This window comes from Megalobrama amblycephala, linkage group LG12 (genome assembly GCF_018812025.1).
Source record: "Megalobrama amblycephala isolate DHTTF-2021 linkage group LG12, ASM1881202v1, whole genome shotgun sequence".
NCBI classification, from domain to species: domain Eukaryota; kingdom Metazoa; phylum Chordata; class Actinopteri; order Cypriniformes; family Xenocyprididae; genus Megalobrama; species Megalobrama amblycephala.
In genome coordinates this window covers 644,087-669,957 of record NC_063055.1, presented here as the reverse complement: position 1 = coordinate 669,957, position 25,871 = coordinate 644,087, and the positions used below count along the sequence as shown (strand labels likewise).

The 25,871-nt window shown below is 38.8% G+C and overlaps 2 protein-coding genes across 4 annotated transcripts in view; one reads left to right on the top strand and one right to left on the bottom strand.

The window, feature by feature from the left end:
• dmxl1 (Dmx-like 1) overlaps positions 1-12,467 on the top strand; it is a 39,357-nt gene extending 26,890 nt beyond the window's left edge. For 2 of the 3 annotated variants that reach the window (XM_048209434.1, XM_048209433.1), the window contains exons 30-44: positions 2,364-2,539; positions 2,614-2,762; positions 2,849-2,934; positions 3,014-3,333; positions 3,530-3,568; positions 6,626-6,712; positions 6,792-6,913; positions 6,992-7,133; positions 7,218-7,278; positions 9,330-9,457; positions 9,538-9,615; positions 9,862-9,953; positions 10,913-10,965; positions 11,046-11,263; positions 11,345-12,467. In XM_048209434.1, the coding sequence (XP_048065391.1) occupies positions 2,364-2,539; positions 2,614-2,762; positions 2,849-2,934; positions 3,014-3,333; positions 3,530-3,568; positions 6,626-6,712; positions 6,792-6,913; positions 6,992-7,133; positions 7,218-7,278; positions 9,330-9,457; positions 9,538-9,615; positions 9,862-9,953; positions 10,913-10,965; positions 11,046-11,263; positions 11,345-11,569 (1,976 nt within the window). In that variant the 3' untranslated portion in view covers positions 11,570-12,467. The remainder of the gene's footprint in view (positions 1-2,363; positions 2,540-2,613; positions 2,763-2,848; positions 2,935-3,013; positions 3,334-3,529; positions 3,569-6,625; positions 6,713-6,791; positions 6,914-6,991; positions 7,134-7,217; positions 7,279-9,329; positions 9,458-9,537; positions 9,616-9,861; positions 9,954-10,912; positions 10,966-11,045; positions 11,264-11,344) is intronic. The other variant, XM_048209435.1, reaches the window with a different exon arrangement.
• On the bottom strand, positions 12,466-25,266 carry hsd17b4 (hydroxysteroid (17-beta) dehydrogenase 4). The gene is made up of 24 exons (XM_048209436.1): positions 25,106-25,266; positions 24,627-24,680; positions 24,426-24,533; positions 24,293-24,352; positions 23,929-23,950; positions 23,803-23,849; positions 22,130-22,214; positions 21,871-22,058; positions 21,708-21,799; positions 21,478-21,502; positions 21,121-21,249; positions 20,906-20,997; positions 18,195-18,425; positions 18,062-18,113; positions 17,912-17,983; positions 16,695-16,798; positions 16,544-16,609; positions 15,304-15,373; positions 15,059-15,165; positions 14,887-14,973; positions 14,703-14,792; positions 14,481-14,619; positions 12,719-12,846; positions 12,466-12,648 (listed from the first exon to the last, which is right to left on the bottom strand). Exons 1-24 carry the CDS (start codon positions 25,161-25,163, stop codon positions 12,559-12,561), a joined length of 2,196 nt encoding a protein of 731 aa, XP_048065393.1. The 5' UTR covers positions 25,164-25,266; the 3' UTR covers positions 12,466-12,558.
• Between the last annotated feature and the right edge of the window lie 605 nt (positions 25,267-25,871).

Here is a 25,871-nt window from a genome sequence, read left to right as displayed (position 1 = left end):
TTAATGTGGCGTGACGGATCGCTTTAGCGCCTCAGTTAAAGAGAAGCATGTGATCATCCTCTCCTCCGCTTTAATACCAGTTACAGCGAAATAAACATGAACATCTGAAGGTATGTTAAAATATACAGTACAACTTACTGAAATCCGTATCATGTCTCGTGTAATCGCTCAATCAGTGCTTCAACCTCCGAAAGACTCAATAAAACAGCTTCAATGTCACGTGACGTCACATTTACCTCAGAAAAACATATTCAGTGACCATAAACTCATTAGTCAGCTAGAAAAGTGAACTCTAGAAAGATAAATATAGCTATGCACCGTTACATATTCATTATAATTTTTAATGTTCTTCAATAATTAATGCGTGTTTGAATAAATCAGGCATGATTTAAATGTTTATATTTCAAAAAAACGAATTGGAGTAGAAATATGATTATGTCATTCTAAACTTTATTTATAATAAAAACATGATTGAGTGTAATTTAAGTGTTTGTATATAAATAAGTTAATTTAACCTTCAGTATTATTATAGTAGCACCAGCTGACTCTCACGTGTAGTTTACAGCATTTTTTTCCTCTAGAAAATTTGCCATGTGCTGAAACTGAAATAATACATCAAAAATAATCTGTATTGAATCGAAATCGTAATCGAATCGAATCGAAAGCATGTGAATAGGAATCGAATTGTGAAGATTGTGGCAATACCCAGCCCTAGTGTAATAGAGTTGTTTGTGAGTGTAAAAAGTCTTAAAGTTCAGATAAATTGAGTTTTTGTCTCCTAAAAGAAAGAATTGATTCTGAACTGCCTGAAACGAGTCGTCAGTAATTCCAATCTCATTTTCTGCTCATAGGTTTGTAACTAATTTGCATAATGCCAGTCTCTAGTCTTCATTGGCTGAACAGCGTCTCTTTGCCCCGCCCTCAATCACTGTAGCTGTATCTGAGACTGGAAGAGTTTGGTTCGTGTTGATCATGGCGAGAAGACTCCGTTTTCTGCTGCCAAAGCAAATCCACTTTGATGAGATTGAAACGGTAAAACCGACGCCTGTTCGTATCACTGTGAATCAAGAGCTGAGATTCAGATATGATAATGAGCGTTTGGTTTCTGGCCAATCATAAGAGACTAAGCCATCCTACCAATCAGAGCAGAGCATGCTCTCAGAAAGACGGGATTTAGAGAGACCGAATCTTTGAACGAAGCGTTTCAGACACTGAGCTGATTCTGCAGTGGATATTATGAGAAAATTATAGTGTTTTTGACCTTGAATAAATGTGAACCTGTTGTAGGAGACGTAAAACAACATTTAGCATAATACGGGCACTTTGAAAAGGCTGTTTGCACTGCATGTTTTTAATTGTTTTATGTGCGGTCTGACCACTTAATGTGTTATTTGTTGAGTATGGGAAAGAATCTGCTATTAATGGCATTTTATTAATTATTTGGTTTTTATCCATTCAAAAATGATCACGTTACGGTTTTCAGTGTTCAGCTCCAGTGATATTAAAGGATTAGTTCACTTCAGAATTAAAATTTCCTGATAATTTACTCTCCTCCATGTCATCCAAGATGTTCATGTCTTTCTTTCTTCAGTCAAAAAGAAATGAAGGAAAACATTCCAGGATTTTTCTCCATATGGTGGACTTCACTGGGGTTCAACGGGTTGAAGGTCCAAATGTCAGTTTCAGTGCAGCTTCAAAGAGCTCTACATGATCCCAGACGAGGAATAAGAGTCTCATCTAGAGAAACCATCAGACATTTTCTAAAAAAAAAACAATAAAAATGTTATACATTTTAACCATAAATGCTCATCTTGAACTAGCTCTCTTCTTCTTCTCTATTTGAATTCCAGCAGTGTAGACAGTGTTAAGTGTATTACTGCCCTCCTCAGGTCAAAGTTTGAACTAAATTGTCATATTCAATATGCTAGTGCAAGTATATAACAATTTAGTTCAAACTTTGACCTGTGGAGGGCAGTAATACACTTAGCAGTGTCTACACTGCCGGAATTCAAATAGAGAAGAAGAAGAAGAAGAGAGCTAGTTCAAGATGAGCATTTATTGTTAAAATGTATAAAAAATTTTATTGTTTTTTTTTTAGTAAATGTCCGATGGTTTCTCTAGATTAGACTCTTATTCCTCGTCTGGGATCATGTAGAGCTCTTTGAAGCTGCACTGAAACTGACATTTGGACCTTCAACCCGTTGAACCCCAGTGAAGTCCACTATATGGAGAAAAATCCTGGAATGTTTTCCTCCAATGTTTTCCTGAATTATCAGGAAATTTGAATTCTGAAGTCAACTAATCCTTCAAAGCGTCTTGTTGTGATTTTATGCTCACTAAAGCTACTGACGCTCTCTATTCAGTGGAAGATGCGGAGCGGAAGCAGCGCCGTTTCCGGCTACGCTCGTCACGCAGCAGCTCCAGAGAGGTTCCAGACAGTCCGATCAGCCCCAGACCCGTGATGGAGCCGGAAACATCCGTCTGTAAAGAGCGCTTCGTTCCGCCTGAGCTCAGCATCTGGGATTATTTCATCGCAAAGGTTTGTGTTTACTTCTTCAGCTTCCAGCGATTTGATATGGTGCAGATGCTTTAATGTGGTTTGTGTGTTTGTAGCCGTACCTTCCTCCGTCCGCCAGCCGGGTGGAGTACGATTCCGAGGAAAGCCAAGGCAGCGAGGATGAGGAAGATGATGATTATGATGATGAAGATTCTTTTGATCCCAACTCTCCTCTGGCGGAACATTCCAACAGTAACTCGTACAGGTGAGCTGTGAGTCATGTGACGAGGTGCGGCTGTGCTGTGATGGACTGTGGTGATGATGACATGTGATGATGATGTTCCTGTGCAGCTGGTGTCTGATGCGCTTGGCCATGGTGCAGATGGTGCAGTTCAACCTCAAGACCTTCTACCCAACGGCAGGTCATGACCTCTTAGGTACTGAGACTTTAACTGCAGACATGCGTGATGTTTTTTAATTCTGTGAAATAAGGTCATAGTATGATGTGTGTGTCAGATCTGCCCGTGTGCTCGCCGCTCTGTCACGCCGCTCTGAAGACCCTGCAGCGATGGGAGCAGCTGCTCCTCAAGAGGCTGGAGATTTTCGGAGGTCCTCCATCAAAGTTCATCTCCACGCAGCTGCTGGAGGAGAGCGTGTCATCGGGACCGGCCCTCCTGCGGCACAAGGCCCTGTTCGAGCCCACAAACACCCCCTTCAGGTCGCGCCGGCGCTCTGCCCTGCCCGTCAGACGACTCTGGCAGTATCTGGTCAAGCAGGAGGAGGTTCAGGAAACGTTCATACGAAACATCTTCACTAAGAAACGAGATCTGAACGAGGTATTTTTCCCAGAATGCCCCTGTTCACCGTCAGCTGCTTGATTTCACCCCTTCTGATTGTGTTTGTAATGATCTGTTTAGCCATTAATGCCTGTAATGTCGTTAATATTTGTGTTGTACATGTGGTGATTAATCGTCTAATTGTGGATTGTGATGTGTGATTGACCTGCATGTTTCGTCGTAACTCTTGAATCAGGAGACTGACAGTGTGCTGCTGGATTCCACACACAACCAGGTATCTAACACAGCTTCGCTCCTCATCCTCACCCAGTCATGTGATCTGTAATCTGAAGGCTCTTTAAGATGCGTCACTTTTATCCTGAAATCACAACTGATTATAACTCTTGTTCCTGCTCTGATTCATCAGCGCTTCACTTCTGAAACCACTTTCCATTTGGGCTGACGGTCACATGAGCTAAAAGTCAAATATCTGTGCGGCTGCTGCAGCTTTCTGGGATCTTGTCATGATGGTTAATGTGATGAAACTTACAGCAGTAACATTAAATAATGATAGAAATGCATGTCACTGCTAGGGTTGCAAAGTTTCCAGAAACTTTCCAGGATTTTTTGGAAAGTTTCTGGAAATTTCCCGGAAATTTTCAGCCCTAGTCACCGCTGGGATACGTGATCTTCAGCCTCTACATCCTGCTGGACTCAGTTGCATAAACACGTCCCAATCCACACACATATGCACTATTTCATGCCATTTTGTAGTATAAATAGTGTGATTTGTGTGAAAATTCCAACAAGAAAAGTGCACTTTAAATTTACATTTTTAATTAAGATCATTAAAAACTCAAAATAATCTTGTTAAACGCATCATTTGGGACACAACTTCACTTTCTAATAAAATTTCCTGATAATTTACTCTCCTCCATGTCATCCAAGATGTTCATGTCTTTCTTTCTTCAGTCGAAAAGAAATTAAGGAAAACATTCCAGGATTTTTCTCCATATAGTGGACTTCACTGGGGTTCAACGGGTTGAAGGTCCAAATGTCAGTTTCAGTGCAGCTTCAAAGAGCTCTACATGATCCCAGACGAGGAATAAGAGTCTTATCTAGAGAAACCATCGGTCATTTACTAAAAAATACAACTGTATATGCTTTATAAACACAAATTATCGCCTTCTAAGTGCTTCAGCTTTCCGTATTCTTCAAAAAGCTTACGCTGTATGTCCTACACCTTTCCTATTCAACTTACAGAAAAAAAAAAAGCCGAATTTTTTAAATTTTTGATCCATTTTATTAGTAGTTCAAGCTCATAGCTCATAAATTTTCCAAGGATCATCATTCTCCTCTAAAAGTGATCAGGCAGATCAAACTGTAAGTTGTAGAGACTTGAAACTTTGAGGGCTGGTAGTACTCACACTGTCTACAACGTCACCAAGGCTCGCCCCGATCGGCCTGACGGGGGCGCTACAGCGAAGAAAAGTGGATTTGGCGAAATTTTTCGGGTATTTTTGATTTTATGAAAAACCTACTTTTGCGAACTAGTCCTAAGGTTTTTGACCCGATCTGAACCAAACCAGTGCAGTGAGATTCTCTGGAGTCTGATTGTCAATAGTTATTAAAAAAAAGTTGAAATCTCGATTCACGGTCCCTATGGGCCGCCAAAACGTTCAGAGTGGGCGGGGCCAATTTTACAAAAATGGCTATAACTCGTGAACAGAATGTGATATTTTTACCAAATTTGGCACATCTATGTAAGAGCTCATTCTGTGGTCACGTGAAAAAGGATGCGGCGACTGGCCACTTGGTGGTGCTATAACAGGAAAAAAAACATGAAAACGACTATAACTACTTAGTCCGATCGACTTGAAAATTGGCATGCAGTGTCTTTGTCCGAGGTGCCACGACTGACGCATCTCAAAAAACATGGCCGTCATCGGCCAATGAGATTTGAGCAGCTATCAGACAAGGTTAACGGAGGCCGACTGGAACGAAACTCAGTGTGCATGTTCGTCTCATGGCTGTGAGAACTTTGAAAGAAACGGCAACTAGGTGATGCTAATGAGTTTTACGCCCATGTAATCACATGGTGTTTCACACATTCACACAATATTTATATCATTTGATAGATCTCCTCAAGAACCACTGCTGTCAATCAAATCGTTCATTAAATATTAGTGATTATGTAAAAAAATGCAAACTAGTCCTAGGTTTTTCACCTGATCAGAACAAAACCAGTGCAGGACAATTCTCTGGACTCTCTAGATCAATGATTATCAAAAAAAAAGTTGAACTTTACCCTTTGGGTCGCTATAACAAGGTCATTTAGAAAAGGGGCGTGGCAAAATATGCTCAAAAGCCTATAAATCCTAAACGAAATCTCAGAACTTCACGAAATGAAGTGAACACATGCAGCATATGACTCTAAAGAAGCATGCCAACTTTTATGGAGTTTGGACAGTTGATGGCGCTATAACTGTTAAAAAGCTTTAAAACCCATATATTTCCTATGGTAAATTAGCTGTAAATGGTCTTTTCCTCCATATGCTTGCTAAATAAAATGTAATATCTTTTTACGCAAGTGCTTAAAGGCCTTAAAACGCTTGAACCCCGTTTTAAAAAAATATTTTTATTATTGAATTTTTTTCAACTTTATTTAGTAATAGTTTTTGAATAAGTTGTTTTTCAGAACAAAGGTCCAAAAAGGAAACAATAGTACGGCATACCGAATGTACTCCAGTTACAAAGATATAATGCAGTATGAAAACCAGGACAAAGTTATCATATTCTTAAGTGATCTAATACTGGCTTCCATATTATTATTGAATTTTTAATAATGAAATTGTGTGAAATGTTTTCAATTGAAATTGACATGCTTTTCATTCAGTAAAGGGTTCATCAGTCTGTTTTAAATTAGACCATTCTATGTTTTTATGTAACTGACCAGTCTTTGACTGACTAGTCAAGCAGTTTATGCAACCCGGCCACTGGTCAGAAAGTGTCCTCAGAAGCGTCCATCCCCCACAGTTCACTGCAAACTCGCATTCAGATCTGAAGCGCATGGCATCAGTTCAGCACGGGAACATCGAGTCCTGACCTAGATTTGTTTTCCTTGTGTATCAGGACATATTCAGCAAGTTTCAGATGTTATTTTCTTGCTTTTAAAGCATGAACATTAGTGAATGAATTGGATTGTTCCACATTTATTCTCCTCATGACAGAAAGGCCTTTTAAAGAGTCTATAATAAACACGCCCAACATGTGATTCTCCTCCTAAACGCCATGAGACGTGATAGCTGTGACGAGTGTTCGTGATGTCACTGTGCTCTCGCTTCTCCTGCAGATTGAGGCTGATCTGGGATATCCAGGAGGAAAAGCGCGCATCATCCACAAGGAGTCTGACATCATCACGGCGTTCGCCATCAATAAGGTGCCGTGGCGGGAAGTTCTGCTGTTGCGTTCGATCTCTGTGACGGCTGATGCATAAAGAGCCACTCTTTGTCTTCCAGGCCAATCGCAACTGTTTAGTGATCGCCTCCACACACGACATCCAAGAGCTGGACGTGTCCTCCATCCTCGCCACTCAGGTGCTGACGTGGATCGATGACGAGGCGGAGACGGAGGTCAAAGGGTGAGTCTCGCAGTCATTCCAGCAACATGCGTGATCGTGTGTTGGTGATCAGTAAGTTCAGCTTGTGTTCTGTGACAGGACGGATGATTTCCTGGTAGTGCACGCGCGGGACGACTTCGGCTCGCTGCACGGCAGCACGCCCTACACCCACAGCAGCCCCGGGACGCCCATCAACATGCCCTGGCTGGGCGGCCTGCAGACGGGCAGAGGAGCCGCCGTGGTGAGCAGCACGTCAATAACGCCGCCCACCGGCTCACTTTCACTCCGTACAGCTGATTTTATGCTCTTGTGTTTGTTTACGCAGCTCATCAAACGAAACATCAACAACGTGAGGCGGATGACATCACACCCCACACTGCCGTACTGTAAGTGACGGCGGCTCGTCTTCATCTGCTTTCAAATGTCTCTGAAACAAAAAAGCATGTTGAATCGCACTAACTGGAAAAGAATGCATTTTTGGGGGCTGAAATTCATCATGGGTATATTTTTAGGGCCTATAAAATCGGTTTTATTTTTTTCACAAATTCCATTTTATTCTGTTTTTTTCCGTTTTATTTTTATTTTTTCCTGTTTTAATTTTTTTAATGGTTGATTTTAAATTTTAGTAATCAAAAAGCATGTCTAATTAATTGAAATCATGAAACTCGTACAATTTAACAATTTATTAAAAGTTTAACATTTTTTAGGACCCTATAAAATGTTTTTTATTCTTCTTCTCAAATTCTATTTTATTTTTTACTGGATTCCATTTAAATGGTTTAATTAAATTTTAATAATTAAAAATCATGTCTAATTAATTGAATTCATAAAAACAACAATTATTATTATTTTCTTTTTTAATTTAATTTCTATGAAATGTTTTGTTTTTATTTTTCAGAAATCCGGTGGTGTGTATTTTAATTTTTCTGGCAATCAAATGAAGGCATAAGATATTAATTTATCTTTTAAACACTTTTTTAATCAAACAAAGCGCTGCACAACAGCTTTACTATTAAAATTAAACAATGGAAGAATTGTGATTATTCCTTAAATTAAGTTTTAATAATAATTTATTGTTGTTATTATTAGTGTTAGGATTATTATTGAGTACAGTAACAGTAATATATTTCTGTCACAATTTCTTCAAGTTAAACCAAACTTTTATTTTGATGGGAAATTGTGAAGCCTTTCGAGTTTCGGTGAGTTTATGATATGATTATGATATTCCGTGCCGTTCCACGTTATACAGGAAATTTCGTTTTTGAATTCTGTGATTCCGTCCATGTTTTCTGCATCGTGGAAATCATTGGACCCTACTGGTTTAAAACACAAGCTCTGTAAATGCGATGCATTGTGTATCAGTTAGTGCAAATCAACATGGTTTTTTGTTCCCAAGACAGTTTGTTTACTCCAATATATATATATAATATATATAATATCAGTGCTTCCCACAGGTTTGAAATATACTTGCGGTGGTCGCCGGGCGAAAAATCCTCCTATTACACACGGCACAAAAATGGTCTACTACATGTGACAAACAAATAATGTGTGATTTTTAAAAGTATTTTTATTTATTGAAATTAATTTTAATTACACTTACAATTAATTACATACTAATATTATGCATTGTTAATTATGCAAAATTACAGCATTTAAATGGTTCACCTTTTCCTATGTTCTCCTTGCTGTCATATAGTGTCTCTCTCAGTGAATGGGACACAGATTTTACTAGTAAAATTTATAACATGAATAATATATGTGTCAAATAATGTTCTTAGTCTTTTCTTCCTGTGGGGGAGACTGCAATAATTTACTATGAATTAAATGGAAATCAAATTAAATACAATTTATTGTGTAACCAAAATACCAATAATGCCCAAAAGAAAAAGGAAAAAACTTAGCGTGTGACTTTTAATTATAAACAAGCCCGAAATACACCGGGACTCTTATTTTGAAATGTCTGATCCTTCAGATTCTTACAACCGTCTAAAACATTTTATATAAAGGCCATAAATTAAACACTGTAATAATTCATCAACTTGAGTTCATTAGCAATCGCTTGGCATAAATCTGCGCTTTTCATTGATTGAGAATCACTTTGAATCAGTCTGAAGTAATTTGCGCGAGTTTGTAGAACACGCAACAGCGCCCCCTTGTGACTTTGCAAAATGCAGCGCCCGTGGGAATGTCAGCGGGAGTAAACAGTTCTGACGCACACGTAACGAGCAGGTACGAAACAACTAGTTAATTGATCGCAGATGGTTTCATTATCTTGCGCGGATATAAAAGTATAAGAGGATAAAAATAATAAAAGCAAAAATGTGTCTCCAAATATACTTGGGCGGCCGTTATTATACCTGGGCGGCCCGCCTAAGTAAAGTCTATGTGTGGGAAGCACTGAATATAGTGTGTTTGGATGCTGAACATGTGTGCGTAGATCTGACGGGGGCTCAGGACGGGAGCGTGCGGATGTTCGAGTGGGGTCACTCACAGCAGATCACCTGCTTCAGGAGTCCAGGAAACTCCAGGGTCACCAGAATACGCTTCAATTACCAGGGCAATAAGGTGCGTCAGCCGAAAGCACAGCGGCAGACTGAGAGTGAGAGCGGCGCGTGTAAACCAGCTCTTCTGTGTGTGTTTTGCAGTTTGGGATCGTAGATGCGGACGGAGCGCTCAGCCTCTGGCAGACCAGCACCTCAGGAAACACACCCAAACCCTATCTGGTGAGCGTCTGTTTATATCGCCCGTGTCTGATGTCATACCATAGTAGTTACTGTTAAGAGCAATATCCTGTAGATTCGTGTTATTCATAATACTGTAAATGTCTCAATTTAACTGTGTCTTTATACATTTTTTTTTCTTTAATTTGTTGTTGTATTTATATGTATGCACTGGAAGTAAACAGTTCTGCTCTTGTCCGGGATGCTCCATGTTTTCCTCATCATATTCTCTTCCTCGTTTTCCTCCAGACGCTGCAGTGTCACAATAAGACGGCGAATGACTTTGTGTTTGTGGGCTCGTCGTCTCTCATCGCCACCGCAGGCCTGTCGACAGACAACAGGTACGGCAGGACACGCACAGATCTAAAGAGCATCTATCTATCTTTGTCTTGACAAACTTTATATAGATAAATCATACATTTTTTTTAGCTGCATGTCATGTGACATTGGACATCAGAGAACCGATGTTGTTAAATTATTGAAATATTAAAGCGTTAGTTCAGCCAAAAATTAAATTTCTGTCATTAATTACTCTCCCTCATGCCGTTCCACACCCGCAAGACCTTCGTTCATCTTCAGAACACAAATTGAGATATTTTTGATGAAATCCGAGAGGTTTATTATGACTCAATATCTATAATCAACACTTTCAAGGTCCAGAAAGGTACTAAAGACATTGTTAAAACAGTCATGTGACTGCAGTGGTTCAGCCTTAACGTTATGAAGAGACGAGAATACTTTGTGTGCGCAAAAACAAACAAAAAATAACTTTATTCATCAATCTTCTGTGTCATTCTCATTCGTTGTTTACGTCCAGCGCTTCCAGGTTCATCGTCAGAACGCGACTCATTATTGGCCGGTTCCTGCGTCAACTGATCACGTGATCAGCTTTGGCCAATACTGAGCCAGCATTCGGACGTAAACACGGACTGCGTCACCTGAGTAAGATAATGACACCGAAGAGATTGTTGAATAAAGTGGTTATTGTTGTTTTTGCGCACAAAAAGTATTCTCGTCTCTTCATAACGTTAAGGCTGAACCACTGCAGTCACATGACTGTTTTAACAATGTCTTTAGTACCTTTCTGGACCTTGAAAGTGTTGATTATATTGCCGTCTATGGACGAGTCTATCGGATTTCATCAAAAATATCTTAATTTGTGTTCTGAAGATGAACGAAGGTGTTCATGAGGGAGAGTAATTAATGACAGAAATTCATTTTTGGCTGAACTAACCCTTTAACTGCAAATCTCAGGAGGTATTTTTGCATAAATGTCTTTATCTTTCCTCTCTCGTCACAGGAACGTGTGTCTGTGGGATACGCTGGTCACGCCGGCATACAGTCTGGTTCACGGTAAGTCCTCGCCACACACACACATTCACACACGATTCATCTGTACAAGCCAATCACTCTCAGTCTTGTGTGTGATCCAGCCTTCAGCTGCCACGACTCCGGCGCCACGGTCCTGGCTCTGGCGTCCAAACAGCAGCTGTTAATCAGCGGCGGCCGGAAGGGCTGGATCAGCGTCCTGGATCTGAGTCTGAAGGTCCAGCGGCAGAGTTTCCAGGCGCACGACTCACCCGTCAAAGCGCTGGCCGTGGACGCCACCGAGGGAAGCTTCATCAGCGGCTCCGCCGAAGGAAACATCAAGGTTTGAACACGTCTTACTCAATAACAACAACTAATGAAGTTATTAATCACTTTACTAATAACGCACGTGTCGCTCCGTCAGGTGTGGAGCATGTCGACACAGACCCTCCTGCACACCTTCACCAACGAACACGCCCGGCAGTCGCTCTTCCGCAACCTCGGCACGGGCGTCATGCAGATCGAAACGGCCCCGGCCAATCACATGTTCTCCTGCGGAGCGGACGGCACCATGAAGATGCGCATTCTGCCGGACGCCCTGAGCGTTTACGGCAGCGGCGCGAGGAACGACGTGAAGTTTATCATGTAGCACATTCTTGAGTTTCTTTGCACACGGTAAGGCAAGCAATACGAGAGAGAGGAAACACACGTCGCCGCTCGAATCCTCAGCCAATCGTACAGGGTCAGGACGGACGTGTTCAAAGCACACTGTACCTTTAGCATACACAGTTAGATATATATATATATATCAGTAAAGCCTTAACTAGCCAAACTGTTGCTAAGCGGTGTTGTGATCGTGCTCTAGATTTAAATATAGTGATAAGTGTCCTTATATTTCTACCGATCATCCCTGATCTCCGGCGCCGGAGCGTGTGGTAGTTCCTGCTGTTGCGATAATCATTCTGTGGGAAGGTATTGATAAGCAGTATTCAGTCGGCGGAGATGACGAGCTTTAACAGCGTAAATCGAGTGGCTCTTCTTCTGCACATGAAGCACTTCTGTAGAGATCCGAGCTGAAGCATCATTCCATGACCCATAAACCCGAGAACGGACCTCGTTGACCCGCTTCGGCTCGCGTCTGTGACTTCAGCGTCAGTAACTGGAATGAAGATCACAGCTACTTTTATTTTCAGATGTAAATACGAGATTCTGTGTTAAATATAAAGCTTATTTATAATCACCGAGGCTTCTGCAGACGTTTGTTTTTAGGAACGTTGTTCAGGGTTTATTTTTTACGCTTTTCTTTTACCTGTCGACTCGGGCACAAGCGTTTTCTTCTGTTCTTTGGAGAGATTTTTATCTGATGAAGGTCATTGTGTTCTTCTCTCTTCTTCACCCAGTTTAGGAATCGGCTGTAGTGATCATGCTTTCTGCCCTTTAACCTCTCAAAATGTGAATATATACGCAAATGAATCTAATTTTATAATGAGTATGAAGAGACCTGTAATATACATTACTGTAATGAGAAAATAAATGACTTAATGCAACATTTTGCTGTTTTTTATTCATGATTTCATTAGAAACTGGTTGATATCCATCATTATTAGTCTGAACGTTAGTGAATCGGTGCTGATTGGCTCAGAGTTTGGCGTAGTCCTTCAGTACGGCCTCCAGCTTCTGGCTCAGCATTATATTCCCTTTGACTTTCAGCTTGCCAGCGAAGAACGCCTGTGGAGAAACGGACGCGAGCGTTAGTAACGGATCGGCCGGGCGGCTGACGCCAGAGGAGCGCGGGTACCTTCTGCGGGTTCAGTTTTCCCATCACCACGTCCATGAAGTCCTCGTCTGCGACGGTGAAGGTCACGTCGGCTCGGCCGCCGTCTGCGTCTCTGAGCAGAGCGCCACGTCCCGTCTTCAGATCCATGGCTGAAAGAGGAAACGCATCATCTGCCGTTCAAGGATCCACATCCTTACATTTTACAGGCAGCTCATACATGAAGACCCAATTTATACTGCGAAACATGTACATTATAGATATGTGGGAAAAAAATTGTTTGTATTACATTATTTTTTCCATATTCACTATGATATTGTACTGTTAGATGCAGTATTTCTTCATTTTTTCTTTATTTTATTTTTTTTTGGCGTTTTTGCCTTTATTATGATAGGACAGTGATTAGACAGGAAGCAAAGTGGGAGAGAGAGGGGGACGGGATGGGGAAAGGACCGAAGCGCATTGGCACTTTCTTTATTTTAATACATTTTAATTTTTTTTAATCTTGTTTTATATTTCTTTATTTTAATACATTTTTTTAATAATTATTTATTTTAGTTTATTCTTATTTTTATTATTTATCTTCTTTTTTATTCCTTATTTTTTATAGAATTTATTATTAATTTTAATTTATTTATTTATTTTAATACATTTGTTTTAGTTTTAATCTTTTTATTATTTATTTTAATACTTTTAAAAATATATATTTTAACCAAATTTGAATATTTTTCTATTTTAATACATTTTTATTTAGTAAATTTGTTTCTAAGTTTTATTTCTTTATTTTAATAATTTTACGTATTTACTTATTGCTTTATTTTGATACATTTTTATATTTATTTTAATCATTTATTTATTTAATTAAATCTTATATTTTATTGCTTTAATACATTTATTTATTTATTCAAATTTTTTATTACTTTAATCTTTTTCATTTAGTTCATTCTTATTTTTATATCTTTATTTTAATACTATTGCTTTTTAAATAAATGTATATTTTAATATTTTAGTTTCATCTCATTTACAATTTATTTTAATACATTTTTATTTTAATCATTATCTTTTTTAAAACATTTTTAATTTATTTTAATCTTATTTTTATATTTATTTTAGTATGTTAATATTATTTTATTATATTTTTATTTTAATACATTTTTATTTAGTTATTTTATTTATTAAAAAACTTATTCTAATCTTTTATTATTATTTCTTTAATACAATCTTATTACTTAAATCTTTTTATTTTAATTATTTTATTCTTTTTACTTAATCTTATTTTATTATTGCTTCATTTTAATATATTTTTATATTTATTTTCATTTATTTATTTAGTTTCATGTAATTTTTTATAATTTATTTTAATACATTTTTATTTTAATCATCTTTTTTTTTTAAACATTTTTAATTTATTTTAATCTTATTTTTTTTAATATAGGTTAATATTATTTTATTATATTTTAATAAATTTTTATTTAATTTATTTTTATTTCTTTATTAAAAAAACGTATTTATTCTAATCTTTTATTATTTCTTTAATACAATCTTATTACTTAATTTAAACTATATTTTAATTATTTTATTCTTTTTATTTAATCTTATTTTATTATTGCTTTATTTTAATATATTTTTATATTTATTTTCATCATTTATTTTAGTTTAATCTATTTTTTTATAATTTATTTTAATATATTTTTATTATTTATTCTAATCAGTTTTTTATTTAGTTTAATCTTAGTTATCTATTTTGACATTGGGAACACTTTTCTTTTCTCCAGCACACACTCACTCCACTGTCTGACGCGTTTCCCGTCCTTCATGATCTCCCAGGCCAGAACGGCGTTGACCTTCTTCACCAGCTCCTCGCCCAGATCTCTGATCCTGCGTCCGATCTCAGCGAACACCAGATCGCTCTGCAGGCCGTCCGTCTGCGTGAGAGAACACGATCCTCGTTCAGTGGTTCAGTGTGTGTGATAATGTGTGTGTTAACAGCCTGTGAATGCTGACGTGCCTGCGGCGGCCCGGCGCTGACAGAAGCGTCCGCAGCGGCGTGTAAATCTATATACGCTCCCGACAACACAACCGCTCCCGTTTCCTTGACCTAGAAAGCCAGAACAAATCATGATTTCAGAGGCGTTCGCCCCGCGGCCACTGCGGTCAAAAATAGGATTCTGGGAGGGTAAATGTTTCCTCACCTTACACTGAATGTGAATTCTGTTTGCTTCCTTCCACATCTCCGTCTGCAGAGACTGGCCCGGATACACGGGCTTCACGAAACGCACCTGAGTGTCAAAATGGTTTTCACGGGATGAATTTTGTGATGATTGTGATGAACAGGTTAAAGTCTCGCTGTCGTCGCTGCTTTACCTTGATGGACTTGAATCTGGAAACATCATTTCCTGCGTACTGCTTGAGAACGTGACGCGCGGCGAAGCCAAACGAACACAGGCCGTGGAGGATGGGAGATTTGAATCCTGCGGGTCAACGGTCAGAAAACAGAACAGCTTCTGTCATTGGTCGGTCAAACGGATGGCCCCGCCCCAAACTCACTCCATTGGATGACTCTGATATTAATCTGGAATATTTTAACGTTCACAGAGAGCGTCTTGTACCTCCCATAGCGGCGAAGCTGGGGTCGATGTGCAGCGGGTTCCAGTCGCCACTCAAGCGGTACAGAGCCGCCTGAACACAACCAACAAACTCATCGTCATAATGACCCTTATGATCATAAACAGCATTCATATACGCTAGCATTCAACAGTTTGTTTTAATGTTTCTGAATGAGTCTCTTCTGCTTCTTTTATTATTTCTTTATTTCAATCAATTTTTATTTATTTTAATACATTATAAATCTTGATCATTTATTTATTTAGGTTAATGTTTTTTTTATTTTATTTTAATACATTATTTATTAACGTTAATCTTTTTTTATTATTGCTTTATTTTAAAACATTTAAATATTTTAATAATTTTTCTATTTATTATCTTGTTTTTTATTATTTATTTTAATACAATTTTTTATTATTTAATAAATATTAAATAAATAATAATATTATTTCTTTAATACTATCTTAATCTATTTTTATTAAGTTAATTATTTTTATTTTATTTTAATCACTTATTTCTTTAATCTTATTTTGAATTATTGCTTTATTATTGTTTTTTATTTATTCTAATCTTTATTTTAATCTATTTGTATTTTTTTCTTTATTTTAATCATTTTTATCTCTTTATTTTAATCTTATTTTTTATTGCTTTATTTTAATCATTTTTATTTATTTACTTAAATCTTATTTTATTATTGTTTTTGTTAAATACATTTTTATATTTATTTTATTTTCTATTTATTTAGTATCTTGTTTTATATTTAATTTATTTTAATCTATTTTTATTTAGTTCATTTTATTTTTATTTCTTTCATTTAATATTTTTATTACTTTATTTTAATCATTTTTATTTATTTACTTATCTTATTATTGTTTTTGTTAAATACATTTTTATATTTATTTTAATCTTTTGGTTTCATTTTATTTATAGTGCTTTTTTTAAAATTCTAATAAATTTTTTATTTGATCAAAAATACAGTAAAAACAGTGAAATATTTTTGTCATTTAAAATAACTTTTATATATGTGAATATATAGTAAAGTGTAATTTATATCCAGTGATCAAAGCTGAATTTTCAGCATCATTACTCCAGTCTTCAGTGTCACATGATCCTTCAGAAATCATTCATTGGTACATTTTATTTGTCAGAAGATCAAAAGAACAGCATTTATAGTATTATTTATTTTAAAAACCCAAACTCTTGAATGCTGGTGTAATTTCAGTAAGTTATGAGGTCGAATCTCACCTGATCTCGAGACGTTTCTTCTACTATCACGGCGTCAGCAGGTCTGTCTGGAGGAGGAGCCGTGACCTGAAACATCAGAAACACACTGGGAAGTTAATGACTGTTTGCGACATAAACCAGCTGGCGTTTGTGAGCGTGACGCGTCATTCACCACGGCCTTCTGGGACATCCGCTTCCCCCCGAACCCTCCAGCGCCGACGATGAACACCGAGAACTGATTATAACACACCAGCTCTCCGCCGCTGTACGTATGAACTGAAACAGACAGATATAAATATAGACAAACACATGACCGCTCGAAAGCGTTATTGTAAGATGTTGATACTTTTATTCATCAATGACACATTAAAGGGTTAGTTCACCCAAAAATGAAAATTCTGTCATTAATTCCTCACCCTCATGCTGTTCTACACCCGTAAGACCTTCATTCATCTTCAGAACAAATTAAGATATTTTTGATGAAATCCGATGGCTCAGTGAGGCCTCCATAGCCAGCAATGACATTTCCTCTCTCAAGATCCATTAATGTACTAAAAACATATTTAAATCAGTTCATTTGGAGCGTTATGAATCTTTTGTGTCGAAACATGATTCGGATCGCGTGTCAAATCACATGACTTTGGCGCTCCGAACCGCTGATTCGACACACTGATTCATAACGCTCCGAAGCTTCCTGAAGCAGTGTTTTGAAATCGGCCATCACTATATAAGTCGTTATTTTGTTTTTTTGGCGCACCAAAAATATTCTTGTGGCTTTATAATATTAATATTGAACCACTGTACTCACATGACCTGATTTAAATATGTTTTTAGTACATTAATGGATCTTGAGAGAGGAAATGTCATTGCTGGCTATGCAGGCCTCACTGAGCCATCGGATTTCATCAAAAATATCTTAATTTGTGTTCTGAAGATGAACGAAGGTCTTCAGGGTGTGGAACGACATGAGGCGAGTAATTAATGACAGAAATTTCATTTTTGGGTGAACTAACCCTTTAAATTGATCAAAAGTGACAGTAAAGACATTTATAATGTTACAAAAGATTCTATTTCAAATAAATGCTGTTCTTTAGAACTTTCTGTTTATCAAAGAATCCTGAGAAATAATCAGAAATGTTTCTTGAGCATCAAATCATCATATCAGAATGATTTCTGAAGGATCATGTGACACTGAAGACTACTGGAAATTCGGCTTTGATCACTGGATATAAATTACACTTTACTATATATTCACATAGAAAACAGCTGATTTACATTATAATAATATTTCACATTTTTACTGTATTTTTGATCAAATAAACAGCCTTGCTGAGCAGAAGAGACTCTTTCAGAAACATTAAACAGTCTTCTGTTGATCCTGTAACTCACCATCGAGCAGGACGATCATCCCGGATCCTTTATCCAAGACATCTGCCACCGTGGCCCGTGACGTCAGCGTCCCTGAGGAGAGAGAAACGTCTTCAGCAAACGCATGAGGCGAGGGCATGAGGAGCCGCTGAGCGTTTTACTGATGATCACCTGATATGGGCAGCGGTTTGAACAGCTCCAGATACTGCTCTCCGTGCAGCAGCTGAAAGACACGCATGCGGATCACACACAGACGCTCGGATGAAGCACACAGACGACATGCGGTAACTCACGGGACGCTCACCCTGGTGAAGTCGATGTCGAGTCCCGGAATGCTGCCGAGGCCCGTCATGGCGCTCTGGGCCGCGATCACGCCGAACGTGGGCAGACAGCTGAACTCCTGGTGACCTTCATAGAGGAACTGCAGATGATCGGGGTCTTTGGTGGACATTCCCACTCCCAGAGCGTACAGGATACAGTTCATGTGTGTGTAAGTGAAGGTCATCTCCGGCAGCATCTGTCCGACCGCCGCAGACTGCAAAACACCACAACACACTTCACTGGACCTGATTGAGAGCTGCTGATGGTTACTGACTTTCTTCATCGACAGTTTTCCAGCACAAATATCTAAACATTCTTAAATCAGGATATATTTACTGGAGAAGAAAAATGACTGAAGATATTAAGACTGAAAAATGAATCAAAATGAAGTGAGTTTTTGCTTAAAACAAGAACAAATATCTGCCAATGGAGTCAGAAAAATAATCTTGACCCTCTAGCGCCACCATCTGTCCAAATTTGCACTCACGTTTGTTAATAACTATTCAACTTTAAGGGCTAGAAACAAAATTTATAGGAAATAAATTCCTTGGCTCAAGATGATTCGATTGCACCTGATGACATAATTTTCCGTCATGAACGTTTTTCCGCCATTTTGAGATTCTCGAAAAACCTATTTTTTTCCAACTCCTCTGATTTTCACAAAAATTTAACCAGATCATCTTTAGACCATGCCGACAAAAAGTTAAGGAATTCAAGTTGATCACTGGTCTCTTTAGATTCGGTGCAGCGTGCCGAGTCGAACGATACCCAATTTTCCCATATCGGCCATTTTGAATTTTGTCGCAAAATGCTGTATTTTACAAATGTATTGGCGTTTTGTTACGAAACTCCGGTATATGTCTCTGGCACAATGTCATATCAGTACTCAAAGTTTCGGAGCAAAGTTATAATGAAATTTCAATAAATGCTAATAAATTGATTAAATTAACCTATTGTAATGAAAGTCCGTGCACGCCAAAATGGACGTTAGGCTATATCTCCGCAACGCTTTAGTGTATTCTGACCAAACTTGGTTATGAGAGCCATAATCTGAGGCTACCCGCAGTTTTGACGCAGTGCCACCTAGTGGTCAGGAGATATGAAAAATGGCTCTTTTTTGATTATAACTTATGAACGGTTTGGCCAAAAAACACAAAGCTAATCTCTTTAGATTCGGCGCAGCATGCCGAGTCAAACGATACCCCATTTTCCCATATCAACAATTTAGAATTTTGTCGCAAAATGCTATATTTTACGAACGCATTGGCGTATTGTTACGAAACTCGGTATATATTTTTACGGAACCATGCCCTGATGGTAATATCCAATGTAATTTTAAAAAATGCTAATAACTTTTGACTAAATTTGCCTATTGTAATGATGTAATGACAATGCTGGCAAAAAGTTAAGGAATTTAAGTTGATTTGTCAAACCGCTCTCAAATAATGAACCAACGAATTAGACGAAGAGATCGCCAAAATGGAAGTGAGGCTATATCTCTGCAACGCTTTAGTGTACTCTGACCAAACTTGGTTATGAGAGCCATAATCTGAGGCTACCCACAGTTTTGACGCAGTGCCACCTAGTGGTCAGGAGATATGAAACGATACCCCATTTTCCCATATCAACAATTTTGAATTTTGTCGCAAAATGCTATATTTTACGAACACATTGGCATATTGTTACGAAACTCGGTATATGTCTCTGGCATCATGCCAAGACTGTACTCAAAAAGTTTCGGAGCAAAGTTTTAATCAATTTTTTTTTTTAAATGCTAATAACTTTTGAGTTAAATTAGCCTAATGTAACTGGTCTTAATAGATACCAATTTTGCCATAATCAGCCGAACTTCCAGTCCGAAATTTTTAATTTCTTTCAAAACCAACTTTTTCGAACTCCTAGACCTGTGTCTGATTCAGACCATGCTGGCAAACACTTCGATAGACAAAACCGTTTTCGTACACCGCATCAACAAATTTGATGGCATGATGCAAAAACAAGTCTGAGGCTGTATCTCTGCAATGCTTTGGCATATTGACACCAAACTTTGCATGTGTCATTGTCACCTCTGACCACAGTAAAATTCAATTAGGTCAGAGTGCCACCTATTGGTCGAAAGTGATAAACAGTTACTGACAATCCTCATTTTGTCTGTGTGAGATTCTCCAGCTTTGTTGTTGTTGAGCTGTTAAAGCTCCGCCCTCTTCTGGAAAGGGGCGGGGAGCAGCAGCTCATTTGCATTTAAAGGGACACACAAAAACTGCATGTTTTTGCTCACACCCAAATAGAGGCAAATTTAACAAGCTATAATAAATGATCTGTGGGGGATTTTGAGCTGAAACTTCACAGACACATTCTGGAGACACCAGAGACTTTTATTACATCTTGTGTATAGGTCCTCTTTAAAATCATCTTAAAATGTCTTTATTTGCTCATTGTTGTAGTTGGTCTGATGCTCCCAGCCATGACTTATCGTGCCTTCTTCATGCTTGGCCCCTAAATTCCTGCTTGCAGCTATATTTGTTCTTGTTTTAAGCTTCAACTCACTTCGTTTTTCATACTAATATCTTAATAAAATGCTTCTCCAGTAAATGTATCTTGATTTAAGAATGTTTAGATGTTTATACTGGAAAACAAGACAGAAACACTGAGGAAGAACATCATTATTTGCAGTGTGTTATCAGTGTTTCTCACAGGGTTTGTCGCTGCGGCTCCGGTCGGATTGGCTCCGATTCCCCGTCCAGCGTCCACTTTGGACAGAACCTCCACCAGCGTCTGCAGCGACTCTTCATGAACACAGTGAGCAGGTTCATTAATGTGCACTTCAGAACATCTGGACGTTCTCGATGGAAGCGTTTGATTTCTAACGAGCTGTAATCACTGCATGAGTGTGTGTGTGTGTCCGTTACCCTGAATGTTGGCGGGTTTGGTGGCATCAGTAAAGTCACAGATCTCGTTCCAAGAGTCTCTCACGGCCTCCGGCGTCATGCTCTTGTTCTTCTGCCGCACGGTTCGGCCTATACTCCTCTCCCAGCGCACTGCACACACACACACACACACACACACACACTCTGAAGGAACAACAATATATGATATATAACAACATACATATAAAATGTTTATACATATATATAAAATATATATATAAACTCATTATATAACCAATATATGTAAAGGCGGTCTAACAGTGAGTCACAAATCTATTTGTGCTGCTGACGCTGATCTTCTCCCACAGAGATCAAGAGTTTCAGCGGAGCAGAACTTACATTTGCCGATCCAGCCGGCGCCGACCTAAAAACACAAACAGCAGCTGAAGTTTTTCCATGCGTAAATACCTTGAGCTTGAGATGATGGATAAACTTACATTTGTGCATTTATGAGATGCTTTTATCAAGCAAGTAATGCATTCAAGGTACAGTATATACAGTTTGTGGATTCATGCATTGCTAGTGCCGTGATCTACAGGAATGATCCTGATAAATGTGGCTCTTCGCACCTCAAACAGACCGCCGTTCTCCTGACACGCCTCGTGACACAACCAGAGCACCAGCGGCGCCACGTATTCAGCCTTCAGCGACTCCACCAGGTCTGAAACAAGAACACAAGCGGTCAGTCTCACGCTCAAAATCATGTGTTTCAGAGCGGATTCATTCAGGCACCTGGTGGCATGACGGTCTCCGTGAGGCGAGATCCTGCGGTCGGCGCCACCGTGTTGCAGTGAATGTTGTATTTCTGCCCTTCGATGGCCAGCGTGTTGGACAGACCCAGCAGACCCAGTTTGGCCGCGCTGTAGTTGGCCTGTCCGAAGTTCCCGTAGATGCCCGCCGCGGACGACGTCATGATGATCCTACCAACAGACATCAGGATGAAACCATCACACGTTCAGGTGAAAGAGTCAAACTCGGTCGTTCTCCGTACCTTCCGAACTTCTGGTTCTTCATGTGGTTCCACGCGGCTCGCGTGACGAGGAACGAGCCTCTCAGATGCACGCGGTGAATCAGGTCTGAAACAAACCAGGATTCAAACAGATGAAATTCAAGACTTTCAAGGACTTTTCAATCTCAAGTTTTCAAGGAATCAGAGATCTCACTTATCAAACAATATCTTTATTAAGGGTTCAAGCACATCATGGTAAGAGTGATCGGGCAGATCAAACAGTAAGTCGTAGAGACTTGAAACTTTGAGAGCTGGTAGTACTCACACCATCTACAATGTCACCAAGGCTCGCCCCGATCGGCCTGACGGGGGCGCTACAGCGGGGAAAAATACGAAATGGCTCATATCATTGGAATGCGAGATTTTTGGATTTTTTGCGAACCAGTCCTAGATTTTTGACCCGATCGGAACTAAACCAGTGCAGTGAGATTCTCCGGTGTCTGATTGTCAATAAATATCCAAAAAATGTTAATCTCGATTCACGGTCCGCCAAAATGTTTGAAGTGGGCGGGGCCACTTTTACTAAAATGGCTATAACTCTTGAACGGAATGAGATATTTTCACCAAACTTGGTACACATGTGTATGGGCTCAATCTTTGGTCACAGTAAAAAAAAATTGGCAATTGGACACTTGGTGGCGCTATAACATGAAAAAAAACATGAAAACAGCTATAACTATGCAACCGTTAGTCCGATTGACGTCAAATTTGGCATGCAGTGTCTTGGTCCAAGGGGGCATGATAGTCTATGAGGACATTGGCGTATCTCAAAAAACATGGCCGCCATCGGCCAATGAAATTTGACCAACTATTAGACAAGGTAAACGGAGGCTAATCGGAACGAAACTCGGTGGCCATGTTCGAGGTCTGTAAGAAGTTTGAAAGAAATTGGACACTAGTTGGTGCTAACGAGTTTTACGCTTCTGTAATCACGTGGTGTTTCACCAGTGTTGCCAATTTAGGGATTTTGTCACTAGATTTAGTGACTTCCCTGCCCCTTTTGAGACTTTTTTATAAAGGTTTAGGGTCAAATCTAGCAACTTCTTGGACAAACCTTATCATTTTCCCACTGATCTATATTCATGTTTATATTATAGATCAATGATTTTGCCATTTTGATGTTATCTAGTGACATTTAGTTACCAGTTTTAGCTACTTTTAATTGAAAGCAGTTGGCAACACTGTGTTTCACGTAATATTCATATCATTTTTGATAGATCTCCTCATACTCAACAACTTTGCCTCAAGAACCACTGCCGTCAATCAAATCGATCGTTAAATATTCAAAATTATGTAAAAAAACTAATTTTGCGAACTAGTCCGAGGTTTTTCACCCAATCAGAATAAAACCAACGCAATATAATTCTCTGGACTCTCTAAGCCAATAATGATCAAATAAAGTTGAAATATTCCCTTTGGGTCGCTATAACATGTGCATGGCAAAATATACTCAAAAGCCTATAAATCCTAAAGGAAAACTCAGAACTTCATGAAAATAGGTGAGCACATGTGACATAAGATTCTAAACAAGCATGCCAACTTTTATGGAGCTCGGACAATAGGTGGCGCTATAACCCATATATGTCCTATGGTAAATTGCCTGGAATCTACTACTCTGGAAATAAAGCTGCTTGACTCGACATGTCGGTACGTACCCCAGTCCATGTCACTGGTCCGAGCGAAAGATCGGTCCCGCAGAATCCTTCAGAAAACACCAGAGGAGAATTACAGCTCACGGCATTCGCTCACAGAGAGTCACATGATCAGAATCATCAACTTACCCAGCGTTGTTCACCACGATATCTGAAAAACAACACAGTGCTCTCAGTGCATAAAATTATGTATATATGCATATTTTGCAATGAATAGTTTTCTATTTCTCCATTGTTCTTTAATTTGATGATGTCATTGGCAATGCATTATGGGATTTCAGTTCTTTCCCTCATTAAAGCTGTAAAGTCTTGTGTTTCTGTTAGTGTTTTTCTTCAAATCAAAGTTTGTAGCTTGTTGGTTTGATTTATAACCAAATACTATTTTCTTTTAAATCCCTTGAATGGACAAAATACTTCCGGAACGCTATGAAAAAGTGGGCGGCACTGATGCACAACATCATGAATAATTATATCACATCATATTTCAGCTCACCTATTCGTCCGAACGCATCCAACGCCGTCTGGATGAGCTTCTCGCCGTCTTCCACCGAATCTGTGAAGTGAAGATACAAGATCAGGACTGCATCTCCATCAGGACAGGTGTGATTGACAGGTGTGTCGCCTACCATAGTTGGCCACGGCTTTCCCTCCTTTAGCTCTGATCTCCTCCACCACTTTATCAGCGGCCGCCGAGCTCCTGCCTCCTCCTTTAATATCTCCTCCCAGATCATTAACTGTAAAGAAGAAGAAGAACACAAAGCAGAGTTCTAGAAACCGAATCATCAGCAGCGACTCATTTGAACTGAATCATATAAGAATCGATTCACCGATGACAGCGGCTCCTCTCTGACCGAACGCCAGCGCATATTCCCTCCCCAAACCTGCACAACAACACAATAACACACATGATGAACATGATTTATCAATATCAGCTTCATATCATCATGAGGGCATCAGTCATTCAGTCTTATCTGCTGTTTGAACTTTGATCGGCACACAAAAGCTGCCAAACAACACGCTTAAGCGTTTAGAAAAGCCTTTAAGCTCAAGATACTATCAAGTTCAGAAATATTAAACATTTATATTCATGTTTTAGCAGTAGTTTTCATAATAAAATGATGATAATAATACAGAATACAGTCTTGTGGTGTATTATGCACTCCGTTTACTGCTGTAAAGCGTTTGTCTGATCATATTTCTGCACAGATCAATACACATCTCTTTTAGTGATCATTGCATTATATATTGCATTAATTTACTTGTATTTATTTGCACAAACGCATGAGTTAATGCTGCTCAAACTGACCTCCGCCGGCTCCCGTCACCAGCACCACTCGACCGTCGAAAGTCAAAGGCACAGACATGTTTAGATGATATTTATGTTTATGATGATGTTTCAGCGTGAAAGTCCTCGGATCTTGTGTTAAACACTCCGCCGTGACTTTTGCCCCACTTCCGCGACGGAGCGCTGACGTCACCTACCAGCAGCCAATCAGATGCGCACGTCTTCACTCCACCAAACAGCAGCACGTGACACTCATTTGTGCGCAATATATTTATTGTGATGAATAAGCTAATTTAAAACAAAATCACAGTTTGAGCTGCTGTGTCAAAACATAAAATAAAAACTAATTAAAATATTAATAAAAATGTAATAGTATCCTAATGATGTTAAAATAGCACTGGTGTGAAATGTACAGTTTTGGTTTGTTGGCTCAAGATTATTTACATATATTTGAATATGTACAAATCCAACATACTGATCTACTATTTAAAGGGTTAGTTCACCCAGGAATTAAATTTCTGCCATTTATTACTCACCCTCATGTCGTTCCACACCCGTAAGACCTTCATTGATCTTCAGAACACAAATTAAGATATTTTTGATGAAAACCGATGGCTCAGTGAGGCACACGATCCGAATCATGATTCGATACACTGATTCATAACGCCCGAAGCTTCCTGAAGCATTTTTGACCCTAACCCTAACCCACAACATGCTAAAATATGCTAGTAACATGCTAATCATGCTACCAACATGTTAGCAATGTGTTAAATCATGTTTGCAACAA